The 26,023-nt window shown below is 43.8% G+C and overlaps 1 protein-coding gene across 1 annotated transcript in view; it reads left to right on the top strand.

Moving 5' to 3' along the window:
- ISYNA1 (inositol-3-phosphate synthase 1) overlaps positions 1–18,771 on the top strand; it is a 33,172-nt gene extending 14,401 nt beyond the window's left edge. Inside the window, exons 4-11 of the mRNA XM_063455407.1 lie at positions 2,600–2,729; positions 10,097–10,290; positions 10,583–10,732; positions 11,798–12,013; positions 13,853–14,017; positions 15,079–15,192; positions 16,702–16,919; positions 18,201–18,771. Coding sequence (XP_063311477.1) covers positions 2,600–2,729; positions 10,097–10,290; positions 10,583–10,732; positions 11,798–12,013; positions 13,853–14,017; positions 15,079–15,192; positions 16,702–16,919; positions 18,201–18,426 — 1,413 coding nt within the window. The 3' untranslated portion in view covers positions 18,427–18,771. The remainder of the gene's footprint in view (positions 1–2,599; positions 2,730–10,096; positions 10,291–10,582; positions 10,733–11,797; positions 12,014–13,852; positions 14,018–15,078; positions 15,193–16,701; positions 16,920–18,200) is intronic.
- Positions 18,772–26,023: the final 7,252 nt, after the last annotated feature.

Below are 26,023 nucleotides of genomic sequence, written 5' to 3' on the forward strand. Positions count from 1 at the left end.
AGACTGAGAGAATGAGACACATGAGGGGGGGACACAGGGAATGAGACACATGGGGGGGACTGAGGGAATGAGACACATGGGGGGGACTGAGGGAATGAGACACATGGGGGGGACTGAGGGAATGAGACACATGGGGGGGAGACTGAGGGAATGAGACACATGGGGGGGAGACTGAGGGAATGAGACACATGGGGGGGGACTGAGGGAATGAGACACATGGGGGGGGACTGAGGGAATGAGACACATGGGGGGAGACTGAGGGAATGAGACACATGGGGGGGACTGAGGGAATGAGACACATGGGGGGCTGAGGGAATGAGACACATGGGGGGAGACTGAGGGAATGAGACACATGGGGGGAGACTGAGGGAATGAGACACATGGGGGGGACTGAGGGAATGAGACACATGGGGGGGACTGAGGGAATGAGACACATGGGGGGAGACTGAGGGAATGAGACACATGGGGGGGGGGACTGAGGGAATGAGACACATGGGGGGAAAGAGGGAATGAGACACATGGGGGGGACTGAGGGAATGAGACACATGGGGGGGACTGAGGGAATGAGACACATGGGGGGGACTGAGGGAATGAGACACATGGGGGGACTGAGGGAATGAGACACATGGGGGGGGACTGAGGGAATGAGACACATGGGGGGCTGAGGGAATGAGACACATGGGGGGGGACTGAGGGAATGAGACACATGGGGGGAGACTGAGGGAATGAGACACATGGGGGGGACTGAGGGAATGAGACACATGGGGGGGACTGAGGGAATGAGACACATGGGGGGAGACTGAGGGAATGAGACACATGGGGGGGGGGACTGAGGGAATGAGACACATGGGGGGAAAGAGGGAATGAGACACATGGGGGGGACTGAGGGAATGAGACACATGGGGGGGACTGAGGGAATGAGACACATGGGGGGGACTGAGGGAATGAGACACATGGGGGGACTGAGGGAATGAGACACATGGGGGGGACTGAGGGAATGAGACACATGGGGGGCTGAGGGAATGAGACACATGGGGGGGGACTGAGGGAATGAGACACATGGGGGGAGACTGAGGGAATGAGACACATGGGGGGGACTGAGGGAATGAGACACATGGGGGGGACTGAGGGAATGAGACACATGGGGGGAGACTGAGGGAATGAGACACATGGGGGGGGGGACTGAGGGAATGAGACACATGGGGGGAAAGAGGGAATGAGACACATGGGGGGGACTGAGGGAATGAGACACATGGGGGGGACTGAGGGAATGAGACACATGGGGGGGACTGAGGGAATGAGACACATGGGGGGACTGAGGGAATGAGACACATGGGGGGGGACTGAGGGAATGAGACACATGGGGGGGGGACTGAGGGAATGAGACACATGGGGGGGGGACTGAGGGAATGAGACACATGGGGGGGGACTGAGGGAATGAGACACATGGGGGGGACTGAGGGAATGAGACACATGGGGGGGGACTGAGGGAATGAGACACATGGGGGGGACTGAGGGAATGAGACACATGGGGGGGGACTGAGGGAATGAGACACATGGGGGGCTGAGGGAATGAGACACATGGGGGGACTGAGGGAATGAGACACATGGGGGGGACTGAGGGAATGAGACACATGGGGGGGGACTGAGGGAATGAGACACATGGGGGGGGACTGAGAGAATGAGACACATGGGGGGGGGCTGAGGGAATGAGACACATGGGGGGGGCTGAGGGAATGAGACACATGGGGGGGAGGCTGAGGATATGAGACACATGGGGGGGGAGGCTGAGGATATGAGACACATGGGGGGGAGGCTGAGGATATGAGACACATGGGGGAGGGAGGCTGAGGGAATGAGACATATGGGGGTGGGGGGGGGGGGCTGAGGGAATGAGACATATGGGGGTGGGGGGGGGGGGCTGAGGGAATGAGACGAGACACCTGGAGGGAAATGAGATGCATGAATGGGCTGGGGGAGAAAGAGGCAAGCTGCTGGGACACCCAGAGGGGATGTCGGGACACGAAGAGATATAGACTTTAACTAAATCCATTCGATTTTAGTCGTGTTGATTAGTCATCTAAATCTAAAGCCATTCAGATGACTAAAATACGGCTAAAACTAAAATGGCATTTTAGTCAAAAGACTGACTAAAACTAAATTGAAATTTGCCGCCAAAATTAACACTGGCAGATAAGTCATAGAGACTGGAAAGAGAGGAAGAGAAGGGTGTAGTTGAGTATCACAAATCCTGGGCAGAATAAAGAGGGGTGATGAGCGAGTATAAGGAGAGAAAGGCAGAGGTATAAAGAGATCCAGTGTTGGTTATAGGTCAGTAGATAAGTGTCACAATGTAAAATATCCAATTGCTTAATGATATGTTGCCTGTTGAATAACTATGGTTATAGAGTGTATGCATTCCTATACTGATTTACATTTGCTCTTTCCATGTTACAATGGCTCAAAGGATATTTTTGCTCTTTCAACACTTGGAAAGCAGTGCCATGTTATGCTTTGATTTGTAATGCAATATCATGACTGTGAATTTAAATTATTGCAACTTGCTGTGAATTTAAATTATTTACTGCACTCCTTTCAGACTGCCAATTACTTTGGCTCAGTATTCCAGTCCTCCACAGTTTGTCTGGGCACTGGTCCTGCTGGGGATGTATATATTCCTTTCCGAGACCTTCTTCCAATGGTTCATCCTAATGACATAGTATTCGATGGTAAGCATACAATGTGGTTGCTGACTGATACATTGAACACAAATAAGTAGCATGGGAGCCGAGAGGATTTTGTTTGATAAAATTGAACATCCTATGTAAGAATGTAGTTTTCTACATCTGTAATAAATTAAAAGTAAATTTTTAAAGTACACTTTGGAAATGAGAACAGTGGCATTTGACCTGGTTTGCAATTTGCTCATATTAGTCTTTTCAATGCTGGAAAGGAAACTCAGAGAGGCAAATTAAAAATTACCTCTTTGTCATAGATTTATGTCCAGACAGGTAAATATAGCTTTACATCCTTCTAAGTATTGATAAAATTAGTACCATTTGTTAACTACATCTATACCTCTGGAAGTAACTGAAAATTCTAGAAAGCTAAATGTAATATTTCTTTTGAATATTAATTGTTGTAATAAAATATTAAAAAAAAAAAAAAGATACAGAAATGCATTTTGCAAAGTTTTGGGAACCCTCTATAAAATAATAGTTTCTGTAATTTTGTCTTCAGACAAATTTTAACAAAACAAAAATACAATGGCTACAAATGCTGGGGTTGTCTCATGTTTCGACAGTTTTAAGTTCTTCACGAACTCATTTGGATTGTGAAAGTGGGCTGAGGACTACTTCTTATGTAGAAAAAACTAAAACTAAAGCAGGTTTCATAAATATAAATAAATGCGGGTAAATAAAGGGGGCAGGATTGTTCATTGTGCCTGGCATTTGTATGTGCTGCTTTTTGCTATGAACCCATTTGCTGTCTGAGATGTAACTTCTCCTCCGACAGCGTGGTGTGTCATTAGCCAACCTGGAACAAGAGTTCCCGATAAGAAAAGGTATGGACTTTTTAAATAAATCTGAAAAGTGAGAGAAAATAATGGGGTGGAGGGAATTTAGAGGAAAAAAATCTTGCAATGTTTGACATTTTTTTCCTTTATTTTCTCATTACAGTACTTATATCTCTTATTCAACTATGCTTATTTAGTTCTTAAACAGTTTTTTTTAATCAAACTTTATCAGGTCCTGCAGTAAACAATGTTTTTTAATATTCTGTACATGCTTAAATTTTTGTTTTAAATCTCTTTAATTTTGAAGCACAAAGTATATCAGGTACTGTTCAAAAAATATAACACGCATACGTTCGCCTACGCAGAGGCCTATTGTGTTAGCAGTGTATCACAACAGAATAGCATAGTGGCACCATCGGGCAATGAAACCCATATACTGCGATAACGTTGGCGTCTGCAACCGGTTGAATCCTATATTTATATCGATTCTCTTTTATTAAACGAGGCCCGGATATGGTCTGGTAGCAGCGTATGTCGATGTAATGGCATGTTATTGCGCGGACATTGCAATCTATTTTTGAGTAGGATCCTAGTGATCATCTGATTCCCGTTGCTAACGTACGTGACCTTGTGTGCTTATTGTAGGGATCTGATATTTAGCTGCATGGAACTTAACAGCTTGGTGCATTTACAACCGTCAACGTGCCTGTGTCAATATATGGTAAAAGGCTATTCAAGTAATCGTCACATCAGCGGTCTGTCGCTTAAAAACCGTGACGTAATGCTGATGGTGTTAATAATATGAAAGCTTGTATGTTATATGTGCGATCATATGTGTAATGTGATGAAAAGTATAATGTGGTGCCTAGCGGCCAGGTAAACTTTGTTTCAGAGGTTGAGGCATTTCAATCTATCAGATTTCTGAGGCCTAGTGCATACCGGACATGCTGTTTTAAAATGTCAGTGCGTGGTTAGACAGTACATGAGCAATACGGCTATAGCCACAAACAAATAAGACGCATTATAATAGCCTGGTAGTTATTCCGTACAACCACAGCAACATGATTAATTGTACCATACTTAAATAAAGGTATGCGCTTAGTCGCCTGCTCCTACAAAGACATGGCCCATATGTCGGGTGCTTTAGGTACGATTTACGCGTTAATATGCGCATTAGCTGCTGGTAACTAGGTAACTTAACAAGAATCTATAAGTAATAATAAGAAAATGATCTTCATCAAACATGAATTTAAATTGTTGCTGTGTGGTCTAGAGCATCGTAATCTGTAATGCTTTACATCAAAACAAATAAAAGTAGCGTCTGTGGACCATTTTAAATAATTACAAGAGTCCCAAAATGCGGTTACTCGGTAGCCCCATGAGGATGTTTTTTGGGAAGCGTCAATGTAAAAGTTCAAGTTGTAGTTTCAGGAGCTAATTATTCCATCCGAACTTTGCGTGCAAGTCGCAAAATTATATAATCTGTCTGGCTGTGTGAGAGCAGTGCCAGGTATGTCCCTTGTAAGCCCCTGGAGCATGTGGAGTATCCAGGTCGCCCACACAGGTCAGGGAGCAACCAGCGCCACTCTTGTCTCTCTGGGTCCCTCCCAGCCCCCCAGTTCGGCCCAGGCCGCCCCCCATAAGCACCGTGGCTCGGTGGGCACTCTGGGACAACGTGTTCTAGCGCGTCTCTCCCCCCCCCCCCCCCCACCAAAGTCCGCACATCCTCTGTCCCCTGCACCTCCCCCGAACCTCCAGTATCCCGGTAGGTATATGGGCCGCTCCGTATGTCTCTCCCAGTGTCGGCCACTTCTACAGAGCAGGGGCTGCACGGCCTCACAGCCACCGTTCCGCTGGAGGCGCGCAGTGTCCAGTCCCGTCGGGCTCATAGCGGTGAGGACAAGTTTCTCCGGGTGCCCACCTCATCCGGAGGTCGGGGGGCCATGGTATCAGCTCATGGGTTGTCCGGCCCCGGCCACCGCGGGTGAAAAGGTGAGCGACGGGGCTTCCTCTTGTGCATGGGTTAGCCATCTCCCACTCCTTTCTGTTAGCGGGTCTCACTTGAACAGCCTCTGCCAGTTCAGGGGATCGGCACCAGCCCAGCTCGGGGCTCCCGCCCCGGTATGTGTGGTCCCCACGTGTCCGGATTACCCCCGCCACCCGTGGGGGGGGAAAACGGGGCCGTGCCCTGAGCCAGCATTGCACTCCACTGAGGTAGGTGTCTCCGGCACATGTTTCTTTCCGAGTATATATCTGTTACTGGATCTTACTTATATGATGTCGCCGCTTGTGAAGGCAGGTAGGCGGGTATGTCAGATTCAGTGCTCCCGGTGCGTTGTTAGTCTGAGATGATTCTTCGTTTAGATGTGTGTTTAATGCCGTTCTTTCGGGCTCGGAGCTCTGATGGTCTGCTTCCATGCGGTTCGGCGGCCCGGCCCCGCCCCCCCCCCGCTTACATTTTTTTTATAGTCGCTTTATCATGTTTTGTGTAGTTAAATGCAAACTGTTGGCACTTTATACAAAGTATATAGTGTGGTAGCTGAATTGGTTGTACGTGCGCAGATAAAATTTTCTGTACAGATTTTAAACATATTCCCCTAAGCAACAAGTGCAACAAACAAAATGGAAGCACAACTCCTACCACCCAAAACACAAATGATTAAAATATACTTATCCTCCCCAATTTAGAGACCATTATTTGCAATTGGAATAAAGTAGATCTGTAGCAAAAGGTATAAGGTACAAAAGCTCTCATAGCGTAATATTGTCTCAACAATTGTAAGTTAGAGAGAATAATTGACCCACTCACATCTTACAGAGCTTTATATAGCAGTCTCTCACTTTTATTGTTGGTGATATCAGGGTGGCTGTGTTGTTCTCCACGATCTTTTGAATTGTTTGCTCCCCTGCATGCATAAATAGAGGAAACTTCAGAGATGTTGGTGGAAAATTGACTTTAATAAGAAGATTTGAGGCAGAGCCTGACCACGGAAGCGAGCGGCCGCACAAGCTTGCAGCTCTGAGCTCACAACGGCAAAAAAACCAAATATATTTAGAGCCCTTACCTTCCAGACTTGGCCAAGAGAGCCCACCTGGTTGACCCAAACTACATGGGGCGCAGATCCAATTGACCAACACCAGATAAGCTCACAGTGGGGCTTACTATCCAAGACATGTGGAAGCAAGCGAATGGCGCCAGTGGGCCCAAGATGGCTGCTCTTTCAGACTGTTGCTCCGATTTCTCAGACGAGTTCTCTGGTGACACTGAGGAAGACTACTTACCCATGCCCGCTCTGACTCCAGTGCAGATGGCAAAACAAACCAGGTGCAGACTCCTCACCAGTGACCACATCGGTCCTAAAAGCACTGTTAGCTGACCTGCAAAATAACATCTTGGCAGCTGTAACGGCGATACGAGGTGACTTGCATGGGCTGACAGGCCATATCGGGGCTCTGGAGGGAGCTTCCCAAACAAGCACCCAGCATATTGCTGTAAATGACCTGCCTTGCTACCATCTAGGTAGGTGAAAGCTACCACCCTTGATGGACTCTATCGAATCCCCAAATCTAGCAAAGCACCAACTACAGCCCCAAGGACCTAATAGTTACCTTCTACAGTGGGAACGACAAAGCAAACGCATTTTATCCAATACCTCCCGAGCTCAGCAGCGCTACTGCGGGATATGGGCTTACCCCAGGACTTGCTGAAACAACCGGGGACACACAATACTACCCCCTCGAGCCACATTTGGGATCCAGCAAGAATCACCACATTCATCCCGCAAGGAGCAACACCTGTCTGTCACTACTTGAAGAGAGACTCAAACGGCCCCTGTAGCGATACTTACTGTTTACTAACTAATGTTTTTAGTTGTTCTGTTGAACTCACTCCATTTCCTACCCACACAACGCCCTAACCAATACAGTACAGACCACTTGGTTTGTACATCGCCTCCCACCCACCCCAACGAGATAGGCCCAACAGCAGGCTTAATGTATGAACAAGTGTGCTAAGAACAGTGGTGTATACTGGTTTTGTGCTGCCCTAGGCAAGACAAAACTTAGGCCCCCCGCCCCTCCTTCTAAATACACACGCACACACACATTCACTGACAGAAACACACACTAACAGACACTCATACACTAACAGCCTGACACACACACTAACAGACAGACATACACACATACACATTCACTAACAGACTGACACACACACTAACAGACACACTCACACTCACTAACAGACATACACACAGACATACACACACACTAACCGACACACTCTCTAACAGACTGACACACACACTCACTAACAGACTGACACACACACACTCACTAACAGACTGACACACAAACTCACTGACAGACTGACACACAAACTCACTAACAGACTGACACACACACACCCACTCACTAACAGACTGACACACAAACTCACTAACAGACACACTCACTAACAGACACACTCACTAACAGACACACTCACTAACACACACTCACTAACAGACACACTCACACTCACTTACAGACACACTCACTAACACACACTCACTAACAGACTGACACACACTAACAGACACACTCACACTCACTAACAGACATATACACACTCACTAACAGACATATACACACAGACACACTCACTAACAGACATATACACACAGACACACTCACTAACAGACATATACACACAGACACACTCACTAACAGACTGACACACACACTCACTAACAGACTGACACACACACTCACTAACAGACTGACACACACACACACACTCACTAACAGACTGACAGACACACTCACACTCACTTACAGACTGACAGACACACTCACACTCACAGACACACTCACTAACAGACTGACACACACACTCACTAACAGACTGACACACACACTCACTAACAGACTGACACACACACACACACACTCACTAACAGACTGACAGACACACTCACACTCACTAACAGACACACTCACTAACAGACACACTCACTAACTGACACACTCACTAACTGACACACTCACTAACAGACTGACACACTCACTAACAGACTGACACACACACTAACAGACACACTCACACTCACTTACAGACACACTCACACTCACTAACAGACACACTCACACTCACTAACAGACAGACATATACACACACTCACATTAACACTTTTTTTTTTTTTTATTTACCCCCGAGCCCCCTTACCGTTCTCTTTCTCCCTGGGGTCTAGTGGGACTGCTGGGCGGGCTGGCGGGCGGGCAGCTGGCGAGGGAGCACTTCATCTGAGCTGTCTGCTCAGCTCCCTCGCGCGCCGCAGAGTGAGGCTGGGAGCCGGAAGATGACGTCATATTCTGGCTCCCAGCCTCACTCTGCGGCGCGCGAGGGAGCTGAGCAGACAGCTCAAGGGAAGTGCTCCCTGCATCCAGCCCAGCCGCCCGCCCAGCATCCAGCCCAGCCGCCCGCCCAGCATCCAGCCCAGCCGCAAGGTAAACAAAGCATTTGCCCTGGGCATTTGGGGGCGGCTTTTTTTGCCGCTCCCTGGAAAATGCCGCCCAAGGCAAATGCCTTGTTTGCCTCGCGGCTAAAACGTCCCTGGCTAAGAACGTGGGCAACATACCATCTATGGAGCGCAGCTCCCCACTAAGCTAAAAGCATAAGGCACAGCATGCCAAGCCTGCCTTAAAGGGACACTATAGTCACCAGAACAACTACAGCTTATTGAATTTGTTCAGGCTTTTTGCTGTAAACACTGTCTTTTCAGAGAAAATGCAGTGTTTACATTACTGCCTAGTGATAACTTCACTGGCCACTCCTCAGATTATAGGTTTATATATGTCCACTTAGGACCTGCAATCTCATCACCTTATCACATACGTTTTTCATAGGGCCTGGTAGACTCTGCCCATGACCCGAGCCCCCTCCAGATGGCAGGGTGCAATCCAACCGAGGGAATCGGCTGACTGCTAGTCACTCACTGTTTTTGGCTCTAGAAATAGCCTTGATATACAAGGGACCGGCTACCACTAAGCTCCATAGCTATCGTTTTATTATGATTTTGACACGTGTTCTTTTCACCTTTGTTTTCTCGCCAGTAGCCATACTACTCTCATAGATGCCAGCGTATATAGCAATGTGATTAATCAGACATAGTTACTGTATCTTCGCCTCAAAGGCTAACATAACTGTTAAAAACCTTACTCACCTATCCTAGACATAATCTGTAAATCTTAAGTTTAGATCTAATGTTCAGCCTGTTTATCATGCTTTTTGCTCTTTACCAAAAAAAAGTGCTCTTTACAATAAAGTAATATGCCATATTACTGTATTCATATGTAAGATTTCAATTCGCTTGTTGATGTTGTTGTGGCATTACAAGCGCACATGTTTTCTCTTTGCACAATGAAAATAAAGAATACAAAAAATAAGAAGATTCGAGACTAATAAATAAGCATGAATCACAAAAACCTGAATATAACAGTCCAGCATTGGCACAACATGTTTCGACTCTGAAAGTCTTCTATCTGTTGCATACTGGGTCCAAAAATCTTTGAGTTTATGTACCCATTTTATTCTCGTAGGTTGGGATATTTCATCCCTAAACCTGGCAGATGCAATGAGCCGGGCAGAGGTTCTAGACTGGCAGCTCCAGGAGCAACTGAGACCTTTTATGGAGAAGATGAAGCCAAGACCTTCAATCTACACACCAGATTTTATTGCGGCCAATCAGGAGGGCAGAGCCGACCATGTTATTCATGGGACCAAAGCAGAACAGGTCAGCTATCATATACTGTTCTATTCAACAATTGTAGATCTCATTTTATGCTTGTATGAGCTGGGCACTATATCTCTCTCTTTGCCAGTATATCGCTGCGTGTATGTTACGTTGATGTTTGACAGACATTCCTTAAAGTACCTCTCTTATGTTGTACAGCATTGTGGAATCTGATTGTGCCCTTTAAATAATATGGATCTAGCACAACTGTCAAATGCTAAATGTGAAAAAGACTGTATTCTAAAAAACAATTCAGTTTTGTTTAAATCGTGTCTCTTTTATGTCACTGTAGATTCAAAAGATTCGTGAAGATATTCAGGATTTCAAGAGAACCAGTGGTGTAGACAAAGTTATCGTGCTGTGGACTGCGAACACAGAACGCTTCTGTGATGTGATTACTGGAGTTAATGACACGGCAGATAACTTACTTAAAGCTATTGAGGTGAGCTGTACCTTGACTGTCAGATTACATAACTGTCATATCATTATTACTTGATGTAAAGAGACTTGAATTTAGTGATCATATTTATTGCAGAAAGATAGAGAGAGAGAATGTTTGATTACTGTACTATGTGCACAGAATTCTAACAATGTGTAGATGGACATTTAGAAAGTAACAACATTTTCGCAGTTGAAATCCACCCATAACTATATGCATCTAAATTAATGATGATTTCTGCAGCTCTAACTCTGCGTTCTCTGCACATCAAGAATTGAAGATATTCTAAGGCAAAGCCACATAAAGAGGGAAGTTTAGGTGCATAAATATGCAAATGATTATAGTGGTCCTTTAAGAAGACGTTAGGCACCCAGACCACTTCAGCTCAATAAAGTAGACTGGGTGCCAGGTCCCCCTAGTTTTAACCCTGCAGCTGAAAACATAGCAGTTTCAGAGAAACTGCTAAGTTTACACTGCAGGGATAATCCAGCCTTTAGTGGCTGTCTCCCTAGAGGCCACTTCCACGATTTACACAGAGTCCAGCGTCAAAAAATCTCTCCATAGGAAAGCATTGAGTAATGCTTTCCAATGGGCGAGTTTGAATGCGCGCGTGCCTCTGTCAGTGCATGCACATTCGGCTCCACTCGGAAGCAGACGTTGATGGAGGAGGAGAGGTCACCAGTGCAGAAGGAACCAAGCGCTGGATTAAGGTAAGCAAATAAATGGTTAATTAACCATTTATTCACCGTGGACCGGGGCCGTAGTCACATAAACGGTAACTAGAGCTCTATAGCATTAGGAATACAAATATGTATTCCTAATGCTATAGTGTTCCTTTAAAGATAACTACATATTTTGAGCTGTTATGCTGCTCAGGGAGTGTGTTACGTTGTGTCATACTCTCATATATAAGTAAATAAGGTTTGTTTGTTTTTAATGTCTCTTTTCAGCTATGTAACATTGTATAACACTATGAAATAGTTGTGAAACTTGATTAAACTACATTTTGACTCCTGCATCTGCTATATATTTATAATGGTATTTTCTTTCTTCTTCCCTCTTGTTTAGCGTGGTCTTGAGGTCTCTCCGTCCACGATGTTTGCAGTTGCTAGTATTCTGGAGGGGTGTGCTTACATCAATGGATCACCACAGAACACTTTTGTTCCTGGGGCAATTGAGCTGGCCATAAGACACAAGGTGTTCATTGGTGGAGATGACTTTAAATCTGGTCAGACCAAGATTAAATCTGTACTTGTGGATTTCCTTATCAGTGCAGGACTAAAGGTAACCATTGTGAAACAATTTCCCATGATACAATTATTATTATTTTTTAAATCCCTTAAAATAAATAGTTAATATGAAAGTAGTCATGATACTTAAAGGGATTTTGATGAGATTTGATTTTTTTTTTCCTGGTCTTTGACACCCACTTATAATTACATAATGTATAAACAAAATATTAAAAAATACATTATTTTGATGAGCCTGCATTTACAACTTCTGTAGTGATCAATCTTTCAATATACCAGTAATCTTGGCACTCCCATTGTCAAGGCGAATGCCGAGCTTATCATACCCGTACCCTTATCCATGGAACTTTTTATATTATTTAGTACTAATAATAATTAGTGAATTAAAGGAACACTATAGTCACCAGAACCACTACAGCTTAAAGGAACACTATAGTCACCAGAACAACTATAGCTTGGTGAATTTGTTCAGGCTTTTTGCTGTAAACATTGTCTTTTCAGAGAAAATGCAGTGTTTACATTACAGCCTAGTGATAACTGCACTGGCCACTCCTCAGATGGCTGTAAGAGATCCTTCCTGGGTCATGGCTGCCTAAAATGCATCCAAACATTCAGTGTCTCCTCCCTCTGCATGCAGACACTGAACTTTCCTCATAGAGATGCATTGATTCAACTCATATCTATTTTTATTTATTACTGCTATTTATAAAGCGCCAACAGATTCCGCAGCGCTGTACAATTAGTGGAAAACGTACAATATACACAGACAAATACAAGAGGTAGAGAGAGCCCTGCCCATAAGCTGAAATCTAGCCATTGGAGCTCTTTTATACAAAGTGCTTGGCTAGATGGCCCGTGAGCTTACAATGTAAAGGAATGAAGAGATGCTGATTGGCCAGGGCTGTGTTTGAATCATGCTGGCTCTGCCCCGATCTACCTCCTTGTCAGTCTCAGCAAATCCTATGGAGAAGCATTTTGATTGGATCAGACTACCACTTTTGATGATGTCAGCAGACTGCTTGTTTTTCTGAGGCAAACAGCATGGAGAGTTACAGCTTCAGGCTTGAATACAGTAAAATTTTGCTATATATATATATATATATATATGCATGAGGGGCCCAGGGGGGGGGGGGGCTAGATGGTGGTTTTAAAACTATAGGGTGAGGAATACATGTTTGTGTTCATGACCCAATAGTGATCCTTTAATATAGTAGTTCTGGTATCTATAGCATGCCCTTGCAGGCCGATCAATCAAAATGCTATCGTTTCAGAGTAAATGTAGTGTTTGTTTTACTGCCTGGTAACCCCTCTAATGGCATTTACTCAGACTGCCACTAGAAGTAAAACCCTTAACGTTCCCCATAGAGATGCATTGATTCAATGCATCACTATGAGAAGATGCTGTTTGGCACAGTGTGGTGTTTTTCAACACATACGCAATAGCCTCCCAACGCTTTTCTTGATGATCTCGTTCATAGTGGCTGAGTGAGACCAGCTCAGCGATGGAGTAAAGGTAAGTAAAGCTACCTTTTAACTCCTTGCTGAAGGGGTACAGACACCTAAATAGGCAGTCCAGCACTCTAGTGTTAGAAATACATGTTTTTATCCTAATACTATAGTATTCCTTTAACATATAATAAAATCAGACTGCAATATATTTTTACACCATACCACTGATTTCATTTTTAAAGCCCTGTTTAATGTAAGAACATTGTATTGTGGAATTGTCCACAATAAAGCTTTTTTTAACCCCTTAAGGACACATGACATGTGTGGCGTCATGATTCCCTTTTATTCCAGAAGTTTGGTCCTTAAGGGGTTAAATATTACTTTTAACCTAACGGATCACAATGTAACTTTATTTTTGTTGCAGACTGTCTCAATTGTGAGTTATAACCATTTGGGTAACAACGATGGTAAGAACCTCTCTGCACCCCAGCAGTTTCGCTCCAAGGAAATCTCCAAGAGCAATGTTGTGGATGATATGGTTGAGTCAAATGCCATTCTGTATGGACCCAATGAAAAACCAGACCACTGTGTGAGTTAGCGTCTTTAAAATTTTTCATGTAGTGTTTAGAACTGAAGGAAACTTGACATCATCATTATACTGTTGTGTGGTAGTCTAACCTTTCTGACATCCAACCTGTTTGTCTCCTGTTGTCTGCCTGAAGACACAAGTAACTAGAGAAAGGTGGGAAAAATATACAGTCAAGCTGACAAACTGATTGTGTGTTCAGATATATAAATAACAGGAAACCTCTCAAGTATTTTTAATAAAATTCAATAAAAATGTTTAGATAAAATACATTTGGAGAGTAGCCGGTGGTACTGAAAGAAGCACTTTTGCCGTGTACTTTAAAATAATTAAGATTTGTGTTCAGTTTTTCTCCTGTGTAGTTCACAAAAAGTATTTTTAAAAAAGTGACAGTTCTGCTTTAAATGACCTTTATAACAGCATGCAATCTCCGATATCTTTGCTGTAATATCTGTAAAGGGGGAGACAGGTGACACTTTGTTATCCTCTGGGAAGGTTGATGAGTTTGAGGATTTTCTCAATAGAAGGTGGTCAAGGGTTAGTTAGAATCTATTTTTACACAAGAGATATAAAGCTCACCAGTTGTTCTTATCTACTGACAAACAGTGCATGAAATGTACAAAGATCCAAGGCAAAGAGCAGATGTAGTCAAATAGCAGACATCCACCTACTGGCAGACTACATCTCGTGTATCTCTACCAGCAAATTACTGTCTGCTTTGTGTTCCACGATGTAAAGCATACACATATGTAATGTTCTAGTACCTGAAAGTTCCATGTTAGAACAGTCACTCACCAGAAAGAGTAAGGCCTTTCGGGGTGGGGATAATCCATACCTTAGCTTTATTAGTGGTTATTCTTTTGCATACTAAACTGCAGGGACAACCGAACAAATAAACATTACACAATAAAACATTTCTTAAAAAGACAAATACTCCACCATAACACATTTTTAAAAAGTTTGTTTGTCTTTAAGTTTATTACTTATATTTTCAGGATGTACACATTGTGGCTCAGTGGGGTAGCTAATGTTCACTGGTGATTTATTTTTTCTTGTTCTTTAAGGTGGTGATAAAATATGTTCCTTATGTGGGAGACAGCAAACGAGCATTGGATGAATATACATCAGAAATAATGATGGGAGGAACAAACACAATTGTCATTCACAACACATGTGAGGTAAAATAATCATCTATTATCCACTTTTCATATACATTGACCTAAAGCATCAAATCTACTTTGATTTGGTAAAAATAGTAGCATATCCTGGAGATTCGATTACAATGCAAACATGTAGTCCACCAAATGTTTTTTTTTTCTGGAGTATTTGAGAGTTGAATTTTGCACACGAGTAACACTGCTTTGAGAACACTACCTAACCCATAAGAGTATGTGTGGTTCATCTGTAAACCTAAATATACTTGTGCACATACATACATAATTTGTGTTAGCCCAGAAAAGTGGTAGTGCTTTCCATTCAGAGGTAAATGTGTTAAAGGTCTTCCCCTGATTTCTCACCACCCCTCTTGACTTGTGTATCTGACTGCCTCTCTGCTATTTCCAACTGGATGGCTGCTCACTTTCTTAAACTCAACCTGTCCAAATAAGAACTTCTGGTCTTCCCTCCCTCAAGTGTTGCTACTCCCTTGTCTGTTTCCCTCCAAGTCAATGGCGCTACCATCAGCTCTACCTCGCAGGCTCGCTGCCTAGGTGTTATCTTTGACTCCGACCTCTCCCTTACCCCTCATGTCCAATCAAATCGCCAAATCTTAGCGCGCATCCACCCCTATTTAATGTCTGATACGGCTAAGGTGCTTGTTCATTCCGCTGTCCTCTCTTGCCTTGACTACTGTAATCTGCTTCTCAGTGGTCTTACGTGTTTCCAGCTTGCCCCGTTACAGTCTATAATGTATGCGGCAAGGCTTTCCGCCCGCACCTCCCACTCCTCCCCCTCTGTCAGTTCCTACAATGGCTTCCCTTAAGATATGGGGCTCATTTTAAGATCCTGGTACTTATTTACAAATCTCTACACAATGATGCTCCAACCTACCTATCCTAATACACAAATATGTCCCTTCTATGCCCCTTCGCTCTGCCGAAGTACTACGTCTAATCTCTGATGCTCGCCTTAAAGACTTCTCTAGGGCTGTACCATTCCTATGGAACGCCCTTCCCCTCTCTGTTATACTTTCACCCAGTCTCCACTCCTTCAAAAAATCTTTGAAAACGTCTTCATAAAAGCATTTTAATTAAACTGTCAACCGCTTTCTCTCCCCGCACCCTGATTCCTCTCCTGCAACTGTTATCAAAACAAAACCCTAAGCCCTCAGTGAATACTATCCTAGCAACCTACTTTTCTACCCTGCTGTTACCTTTTGTGTCACTATACCCCACTCCCTCTAGAATGTAAGCTCATTGAGCAGGGCCCTCAATTCCCTCTGTTCCTGTGGGTCCGGCTAATCTGGTTACAAAAACATGTGTTAGTCCACCCATTGTATAACACTGCGGAATTTGACGCTTTATAAATAATAATAAAGGTCAATGAAAGTGTCCCTGTAGAAAGTCTTTCATGCTGTTTTTGCTTTATATCTCATCTATGTACACACTTAAATCTATAACGTTGGAGTAAGAGAGTGGTTTATAGCACAAAAATGGTTCTATTCTTAATATTTTCTCCTATTTTCTCAGGACTCCCTGCTTGCCAGCCCCATTATTTTGGACCTTGTGATACTTACTGAAATTTGCCAGAGGATTACCTTCTGCACCGAGGCAGACCAGGAATTCCAGACTTTCCACAGTGTCTTGTCCATTCTCAGCTTCCTCTGCAAAGCACCTCTTGTTCCAGACGGAACTCCAGTAGTCAATGCACTTTTCAGACAAAGGAACTGCATTGAGAACATCTTCAGGTACCTCACATTATGTCAGATTTTTGTGCAAAGCATTGTCAATATTAAATATTACCAACCTAATTTTCCAACTAATTTAGTTTTAGGTGCAGTGTAAGTGGAACAATTAAATAAGAGACAAAATAAACAGATTCTTACCTACAATTCTGGTTCAAACTATGTTAAAGACTTGTAATTTATTTTTTTTCCCCAAAGAAGTGTAATAAAATGCCTTTCTATCAATATAGGGGACATAAACCTCTTAAGTGAAAATAGAACTGTGATTCCTCAGACAAAATAGCAAATTAGTGTTGATCTTTGATTCCTCATTTCATTAAATAGAACAGAAAAGTAGTAATAGTGTAATACTAGATAACCTTATTGTTGTACAATGTACACTCATGCATACCAAAGCCAGTGTTTTGACAGTTAGTTTGATACCACCCAACATGATAGATGACCTGGCTCTTTAGAGTAGTGAAAGCTTTTGGGGAAAATAGGTAGCCCAAAAATAGAGTTGTTTGAGGAAAAAAAGAAGCTAAACTGCATTTGTGTGACTTCTGCTTTGTTGAAGTAACTGTAATTTGATTCCTGTTTGTTGGACATGTAGGCCGTACTTCTCAGCTGAGAAATCAAGGGTGCTAAAATATAGCTTTTATTGATAAACTAAAACAAAACTGAAAAACAGAAGTAGGGGACAAATGTCAGATGTGTTTCATGCCCCAAGGCATTTGTCCCCAATTTTTTTTCTTCACATTTTTATTGGTACCCTTTGAATGAAGCTCCTTATGTGGCAATCCTGTTCGTTGGAACAAATGGTTGCCCATGTTCATTCCCCCCCTGTGTATTTATTGCAATGGAATGTATAAACAAATATAGGCCAAACTTAAAAGTAAAACAACAAATACTAAAAAGCAAACAAACAGAAAAACAACAAACAGCCTGGGTGTCAAATCAGTCACATACATCTTCTTGAAGGACATGTGAACTAATATTGTATTATGATTTAACACTGTAAGACATAATACTTTTTGCATACACAGTCAAATACTTGGACTTCTTTTCTGTAACGTGCATGTGCAAGTAATGCATTAGGCACCTCAGTCTTTTGTATACTTTGACATATTAAGGGAAAAACTGGATGTTTTCCAAGTGAACAACCCATGTGTGTCACTATAAACAAATATACATATAAAAAATAGAATGTGTTTACTGGTAATCATATTGACGTACTGTTTCTTTAACATTGCCTCATTGGTGGATGTACAATTTAAGTCATTATCCTGTTTTCCCTTTTTTTAGAGCATGCTTGGGTCTTTCTCCTCAAAACCACATGATGTTGGAACACAAGATGCAGAAAAGCTTTATGAATCTGAAACGACCTAACCCAGTTTTTGTACCATGTCCCATCTCCATTAAGAAAGGGACCAGTCAACTCAATGGCTTCCATTCGGAGAGCACCACCAATGGCCATTCTAATGGATTACAGAAGGCTGCAACCAGCAGTGACACTGAGATAGAGAATTAGAGAAGGTGTAGACAAAATTCCATCTTACTGTTAGAATCTACTGGACCATCTGTTAGAGAACTAAGCTGCTTAGACTTTTGGAATCCACATTACTAGGAACTTCATACTGTGTGCTGTATATAACATTTTCAAGGACTGGGAGTTTCACTCTGTGCTCCCTGGGTGTTTGGTTACCTCAGAGCTCAATAAAGTGAACCTTTGGAAACCTATGTCATGTTCCATGTCATGTTCCATGTCATGCTGGAACATATTTGGTAATTTTATTAATTCAAATTCTAATATATAAACCTTGTTTCCTTTAAAATAAACACTATTAAAATAAATCCCATCAACATATGTTTTAAATACCTTGTTTGTAGGGTTTAATTTGATGTCCAAGATTTCCTTCAAACATTCTGATTTCCTTCAAACATTCTAATTCAGCAAATCCAACGGGTGGGGGTACATGGCTGTAGTGTAGTGTTCTGAGGTAATTTCACTGGTATTTACCAGAGTACAATATATGGCTTCTACACGGATTTGCAAGTTTTATATGGAATGCAAAAACACCATTTTCTTTTACCAATAGTGTTATGGCTAAATTCTATCAATTTAAGCTGGGTTGATAGTTATTACCTTGATTAGACACTTTCCAAACAGTCCAAAGTCAAATTGGCTCTTATATCGTCAGTAAAGAAAATGGCTGCATACATGGGTCACTTTACTAATACTTGTAAAAACCATAAGACTGTGAAAAGAGTGGTTGATTATTGTAAGTGGTAAGTTTTTTGTTTTTTTTTGTAGAGAACTGTTTTCCAAATTATTCCTACTTTTGTGTAACAAATACAATTTAAAACGAACTAAACTAAAATGTCTTTCATTGTTTGAAACCTTCCTTTCTATCATATAACTACACAAATATTTTGTCTCCTGCCTCTCTTATATGCTGGGTCAAGTGGACCTAAGCCTTAATACGGACCATAATACTGAATCATTGGATAGTGAGCCTCTTATTCCCAAGTCTGTGAACTGCCCTTGTATTTGTGTGGGCACAATCTGTTGACAAAACATCCATTCACTCCTAAGTAATGAAATCTAGGTAGGTAAATTGCTAATGGGACAGGACTGGAATTTTTTTTTCATATTTGCTATTTTGTCACAGAAGCCCTTGATACCGTTACTTGTAGAAATATGCCTATAAAATAAACATTTAAAGGTGTAATACCACTATAATAATGGGCAGTCAAAGAGAGTGACTTTCTAGAAGCAAGGTGCATTCATATTTCTGCTGGTTCTGGGTGACCTCATGCTATCTTGAGATTAACGTTTTTTATTACCTGCTAATCACAAGGAATCACTTATTGCAGGGGGTGTTTTGCTAGGGGAAGTAAAATCAAAATCCTAACCTTATAGTATAGTTAAAGGGATGTTCAGACACCATAACTATTTCATCACAATTAAGAAATCTTGTGAATAGAGCTTGAGCGCTGCCTAACCTTAAGGGCTTCAACCATTAATGAACGCTTTAACCCAAAAACTTGGATGACTGCTCTTTCCCTCTACTTACTGAAGTAAATTAAGTAAAGATGATTCAGTCAAGAAGCCTCGGACCAGATACCGATGATAAGCTAAGAGCATCAATTGATGCTCTTAGCTTATCACTAGCTCCCAGTTCAGAAGAGTAAGTAAAAAAATATGCATACTTCTTCACTCAATTTTGTGAATGGGGTGCTAATGATAGCCTGAGAATGTTTTGACATTCTTCAAGGGTGCCTTTCTCTCTCCCCCTCCCTGCCCAAACCTCCTTTCTCTTACTATCAACCTTTGAACATTGTCATGTTTAGCTCAGTCGTGTTTAACGGATTATTCTGCATGGGGCTGAAGCCAGGGTCTTGGCAGGATTCGGGTAAATTTTTAATCCAATCTAAAATGGTTTGAAAAATTACCATGGCAGGGCTCCAGTTCACTCCTGGCACCATAACCTTTATAACGGGTAGTGGTCATGGGTCTTTGCTTTGAGTGTTCTGTTAGAACAAGTAAATTGTGTATATGTGTATATTTATGAAAATATTCATAGTCTAGGGCAGCACAACAATGAGTAGCTCCTCCCTATACCTAATGAGACGGGAACCAATCTAAAATAAAGGTATAAATACCCCACCATCAGTCAACCCAGCAATATCCAAAGTATAACTGTAAAAGTTTCACCACCTTGCTCCACTCAATGCCATCCATAATATACAAGCAAGATGGTTCATGTGTAGTGCTTTATTAGTAAAGAAAATTCTGACATGGTACAGGGCTTTTGTTCTATATTTTTTTTGGAGGGAGAGTGGGGGCGTGTGCCTGGACACTCTCATTATGTTATTTTTGATGCCCTGTTTATGAGGTCTGCTTGCTATTTTCATGCCACGATTTTTTAATTTTTTTTTTTTTACTAATAAAGCTGCACTACGCATGCGCTATCTTGTTTGTATGTTTTGGATGGCAGTGAATGCGGACCTTTTTAGAGCAAGGTACTGAAACTTTCCTTTGGGATTAGTCAAGCACCACTTTACACTTTTCATCTTGAAAAAGCCTGGTAGAACAGGCGAAACGCGTTGAAGTGTTATCAGCATTCAGGATACAGAGGTCTGACGACTACAGCCTGTTTCACATAGACCACACACCAAGATCTCCAGTGTACTCATTATACTCTACCCCATCAGCGCTGAGGTCGGCTGGGAGTTTTGTACTACAGAGAACAGTGGATGGTAAACGGCTGCTCAGCCTCTGATTCTGCTTAATGTGTTTGTGATATCTTGGAAATAAGTATCACCACTTGCTAATGTAAGGGTTTCTATTTGGGGGAAGGGAAATTTTTTTTTATACTAATAAATGCAGTTTTACACTATGAAAAGCTTTTTTGTATCCTTTTAAGGTACAAGCTACATTGAACCACAGTGTATCTACTGATATTACAATTTTTCTGCAGCACAGGATTAACTTTTGGGCTCCTACGCAAGTTTTTAAATATATTTATGTGCATAATCTAACGATGTGATGCATAGAGGTGATAATATATCTACCACTGAATCACAGGGATAGGATGTGAAAAATCACTAACTTAACTGATTGCCCACTGTAAGGCTATCATATATGGCGCTGACACTTTTTTTTATTTGTATTTAGATAAAGACTTTTAAGGAACTTTTGTTTTGTGTATAGCCGCTTAACATGATTTTTATTTATTTTTATCATAAGGTATTTTATTTTACTATTTACTATCTTTGCGCTCTCCTGTTGAAATTAATAAGCACCACTTTACAGCCCATCTGAAACCTCCGCATAAAGTAAGTGACCACAGTATTTTTTATTGTTTCTATCTTCTGTGGATATGTTTTCCCCATTGGGGATGGAGTTGCAGCACCAAGTTTCTTACAGGATTTTTTTTTCTGGAGTTTGATTTAATTTGCATATAACTGTAAAAGGGTGGAACTGTTGTGCTGCCTTGGCCTGTGACCAGGAAAAGGAAATTATAAGTATGAATATATTTTCCCTTTTCCTGTTCATATCCATGGCAGCACATTGATTGGAATACCCAAGTAATAAGTAAGGGAGAGAGAGAAATAAAAAACAGACAAAAACACTTAATGATGCAATACAGTAAATTAACAACGCATAAAATATTAGAAACTAAAAACCGCAACCGTCAAGGCAGATAACACACACCTTTACCAAAATTGCATGATTTTGCTATTACTAGACGAAAAGTCATGATTTTATTAAAGACACGGAGGCGAGTATGGCATAACCCTTTCTTTACTGTCCACCAATAGCAGCAAAGAATATAAACAGAATGAAAAAATAATGAACATACATTAACATAGGCCCCTCCCCGCTCAGGTCCCAGTATAATAGGCAGCACTTCCTTCCATTTCCCTCTTTCTGAAGATGCGACCGTAGTAACAATGTCCAACCAAGAATGGTAATAAAGTCCAATAAGTAGACAACTTATAACTGAAGAGGATAATTCAACAACAGGGAAGTACGACCGGATGAACTGTAGGACCAGAGAGTATCAGCGGGGGGAGTCCTCTCAAGCTGGATAACGGCATGCCATCTTGTCAGATCAAGCTGTGAAAACATAAAGGAACAGGAGCCGACAGGTTAAAGTCGATAATTGCAATTAGTGTCAAGTTTTAAACTGTGGAACAAAAATCCCACATATATACAGTCCCACACTACAGGGTGATTAGCAAGTAACCAACATACACTTACCCTACGACACGGCCCCACTTACCGTACCAAATATTCGATGTGAACTCGTGGTAACATCCGACAACAGGGTAGGGAAATTATATAACATTAGTAATAGAACGTGGGTGGGACAATACTCGCCTCCGTGTCTTTAATAAAATCATGACTTTTCGTAATGTAATAGCAAAATCATGCAATTTTATAACAAGACACGGAGGCTCATATTGCAAGTTTAAAGCTGGTCAACTACTGCAGCAAAAGTATGTGGGGCCGGGCGAAAGTAAAATTCCCGGAAAGTAGACTCCCTAGACCAATCGCCTGTCTTCATAAGGTCCTCCAGACGTGCACCTGCAGTCATCATCGAGGAGGCTGAGGCCCCCCGGACCGAATGGGCGCCGAAGACCGCGGTATCAATACCCGCCTGGGCCAATAACGATTTCACCCAGCGTGATAATGTGGTGCTAGAGACTGGGCGGAAAGGAGGACAAAAGGATAAGAATAGCTGTGGGGATACAGCTGAATGGTGAAGTTTGGTACGATTTTCGTATTCGCGTAGGCAAGCCACTGGGCACAATGCTGGAGAGGTAGGGAAACTCGGATAGGACACCGATTTGATAGAGGTCTTCGTCCGTCGACTGATGTTGAACGTTACCCCGTCCGGGGTGTATGACCTGGCGTCGAAGTCCAGAGCTCTGACATCCGAGACCCTCTTGCATGATACAAGGCAGAGCAGGCAAACCAACTTGGCAGATAGTTGTTTCAAGGAGAGTGCTGAGTTAGCGGGCCAGGATGAGATGAAGGACAACACAAGAGAGACATCCCAGGTTGTGGAGTAACGAGGCCTGGGTGGGCGGGAGAATCGAGAGCCTTTGAGGAGTTGGCATACTAAGTGGTGTTGTCCCACAGGGCATCCGTCAAAGCCTTGATGAATCACAGAGATGGCCGACCGATAGAGATTGATAGTCCTGTAAGCCTTCCCCGCCTCAAAGAGGGAAGTCAGGAATTGTAGGACCGTGGTTACAGGGGCCGAAACGGGATCCTCGTCCCTAGCCAGGCACCAGCCAGCCCAAGCTCGTCAAGCTGACCCATATGCCCGTCTAGTTCCGGGAGCCCATGCTTCCGCCAACAGGCATCTAGTTGCGTCCGAAACTCCTTGGATCTCCCAGGGTCCCCGGAGATCCGCCACGCCAGGAGTGGGAGGGAGCCGTCCAACCGGAGTGGGTGACCTCGTCCCATCGGATCCAGCAGTAAGTCCTGGAATGACGGCAGTAGTCTGGGATAGTCCATCGCCATCTCGAGTATTTGAGGGAACCATGACTGCGTTTCCCAGAAAGGGGTCAACATGACTAACTCCGCCCGGTGTCTGCAGGTGCGAGCGTGGGATCATGGAAAATGGGGGGGAAAGCATATAGGGGGCACCTGCTCCATTCTTGCAGGAAGGCGTCCACCGCCTCCGCCATCGGGTCTGGCCTCCAGCTGAAGAAGCGAGACAGTTGGGTGTTGAGTCGGGAAGCAAAGAAGTCGATAGTGAAGGGACCCCAAAGAGATGATAAACTGGAGAACACCTCCGTGTCCAACTTCCAGTCGCTGGTGTCTGAAAGATAGCGTGACCCCCAGTCCGCCTGAACGTTGTGTAGACCAGGTAAGTATTCCGCGTGGACCATCAGGTTCCGTTCTAGGCAGAATTCCCAAAAGTCTTTCGCCAAGGTGGCCAACACTGCCGACTGCGTACCTCCCAGGTGGTTGACATACCTCACCGCTGAGACGTTGTCCATGCGGAGACGGATGCAAGTTAAGGCTTGGTCCTTCGAGAAGCTGCGGATGGCGAAGGAACCCGCTAGGAGTTCCAGCGCGTTGATGTGTAGCCGGGACTCGGCTACCGACCAACGGCCGCCCGTTGAAATTCCTTCGCAATGGGCCCCCCAGCCGTGGAGGCTTGCATCTGAGTCGATCGTGAACTCCGGTAGGGAGCCGAAGATCGCTTTGCCGTTCCATGCAGACAGGTTGATAATCCACCATCGCAGTTCGTCCTTCGTTTCGCTGTCCAGCGACACCAGGTCTGCGTAGGATGCACCGGCTCTCAGGTGTGCAATCTTCAGGCGTTGCAATGCTCGGTAGTGGAGCGGGCCCGGGAATACCGCCTGTATCGATGAGGCCAGGAGGCCGATTAGCCGTGCAAGCTGTCGCAAAGTGAGCTGGGGCCGATTGAGGGCTCTGCATAGCTCTTTGCGGATGGAACGGATCGTGGATTTCGGCAGGCTCGGAGTCGCCGTTCCCGAGTCCACAAGGAATCCTAGGAATTCCATGCGAGTGGCGGGGGTCAGGCACGACTTTTCCCAGTTGATAACGAAACCCAAGCGGGAGAGGAGGTCTATGGCCAGTCGGAGGTGGGTAAGGAGAGTGGAGCGATCTTGGGCCATGAGGAGGATGTCGTCTAGGTATACGATTAGACGAACTCCCCGACTGCGTAACCAGGCCATCACCGGACGTAGTAGCTTCGTGAAGCACCACGGTGCCGAGGAGAGGCCAAAAGGTAGGCATGTAAACCGCCAAGTCTCGTGGTGCCAATGAAAGCGTAGGAGGTCTCGGGAACCCAACGCAATCGGTACCGTCAAGTACGCATCCTTGAGATCTCTTTCACGGAGACAGGCTAGTAAAGCTAGAAGATCCCGTAACAGGTGGATACCTTCCATCTTGAAATGACGGTACCGGACTATGGCATTGAGGGGGCGCAGACTTATGACGGGTCTCAATTGACCGCCTTTCTTTTCCATTAGGAAAATGTTGCTTATGATCCCTGTGGTGTTGAGGGGCACCCGTTCTATAACCCCTTTGGTAAGAAGGGTGGAGAGTTCCTCGTCGATCCGTCTGCGATCCTGGAGTTAAAAGCAGATCGGTCGAGGGGGGGGGGGGGAGGATGTGTATATGGTGTTCTATCAGTTCTATGTGAAAACCCCGAATAGTGGTCAGGAATAGTGGTCAGGACCCGAATAGTGGTCAGGTCCCAGGGGTCTGACGTGATTTGTGACCATGGTGGGAAAAAATGTCAGAGTCTGCCCCCTACACAAACAGGAGAAGAAATATGTGGTATGAGGTGACTCACCGTAGGGTCATCTGGAACTGGAGTGGCCTCGGAAGCCTCTGGATCGCCACGGGCGTCCACGAGATGGGAAGAAGGAGGGACGGGTGTTAGTCTCCTGGTACTGGGTTCGCTGTTGAAAGGAGCCTCGTCCCGTGCCACGGGATTGGAAATAATTACGGCCGGACAGACTGCTCCTGGATCTGCCGGCCCTGGTGGAGACCCGCCCCTGGAAAACTCGCTTGTGCCTTATCCAGGGCAGTAAATGCCCCAATAAAACGCCCCAAATCTTTGATAAAG

The sequence above is a fragment of the Pelobates fuscus genome, chromosome 5 (assembly GCF_036172605.1).
Source record: "Pelobates fuscus isolate aPelFus1 chromosome 5, aPelFus1.pri, whole genome shotgun sequence".
In the NCBI taxonomy this organism is placed as follows: Eukaryota; Metazoa; Chordata; class Amphibia; order Anura; family Pelobatidae; genus Pelobates; species Pelobates fuscus.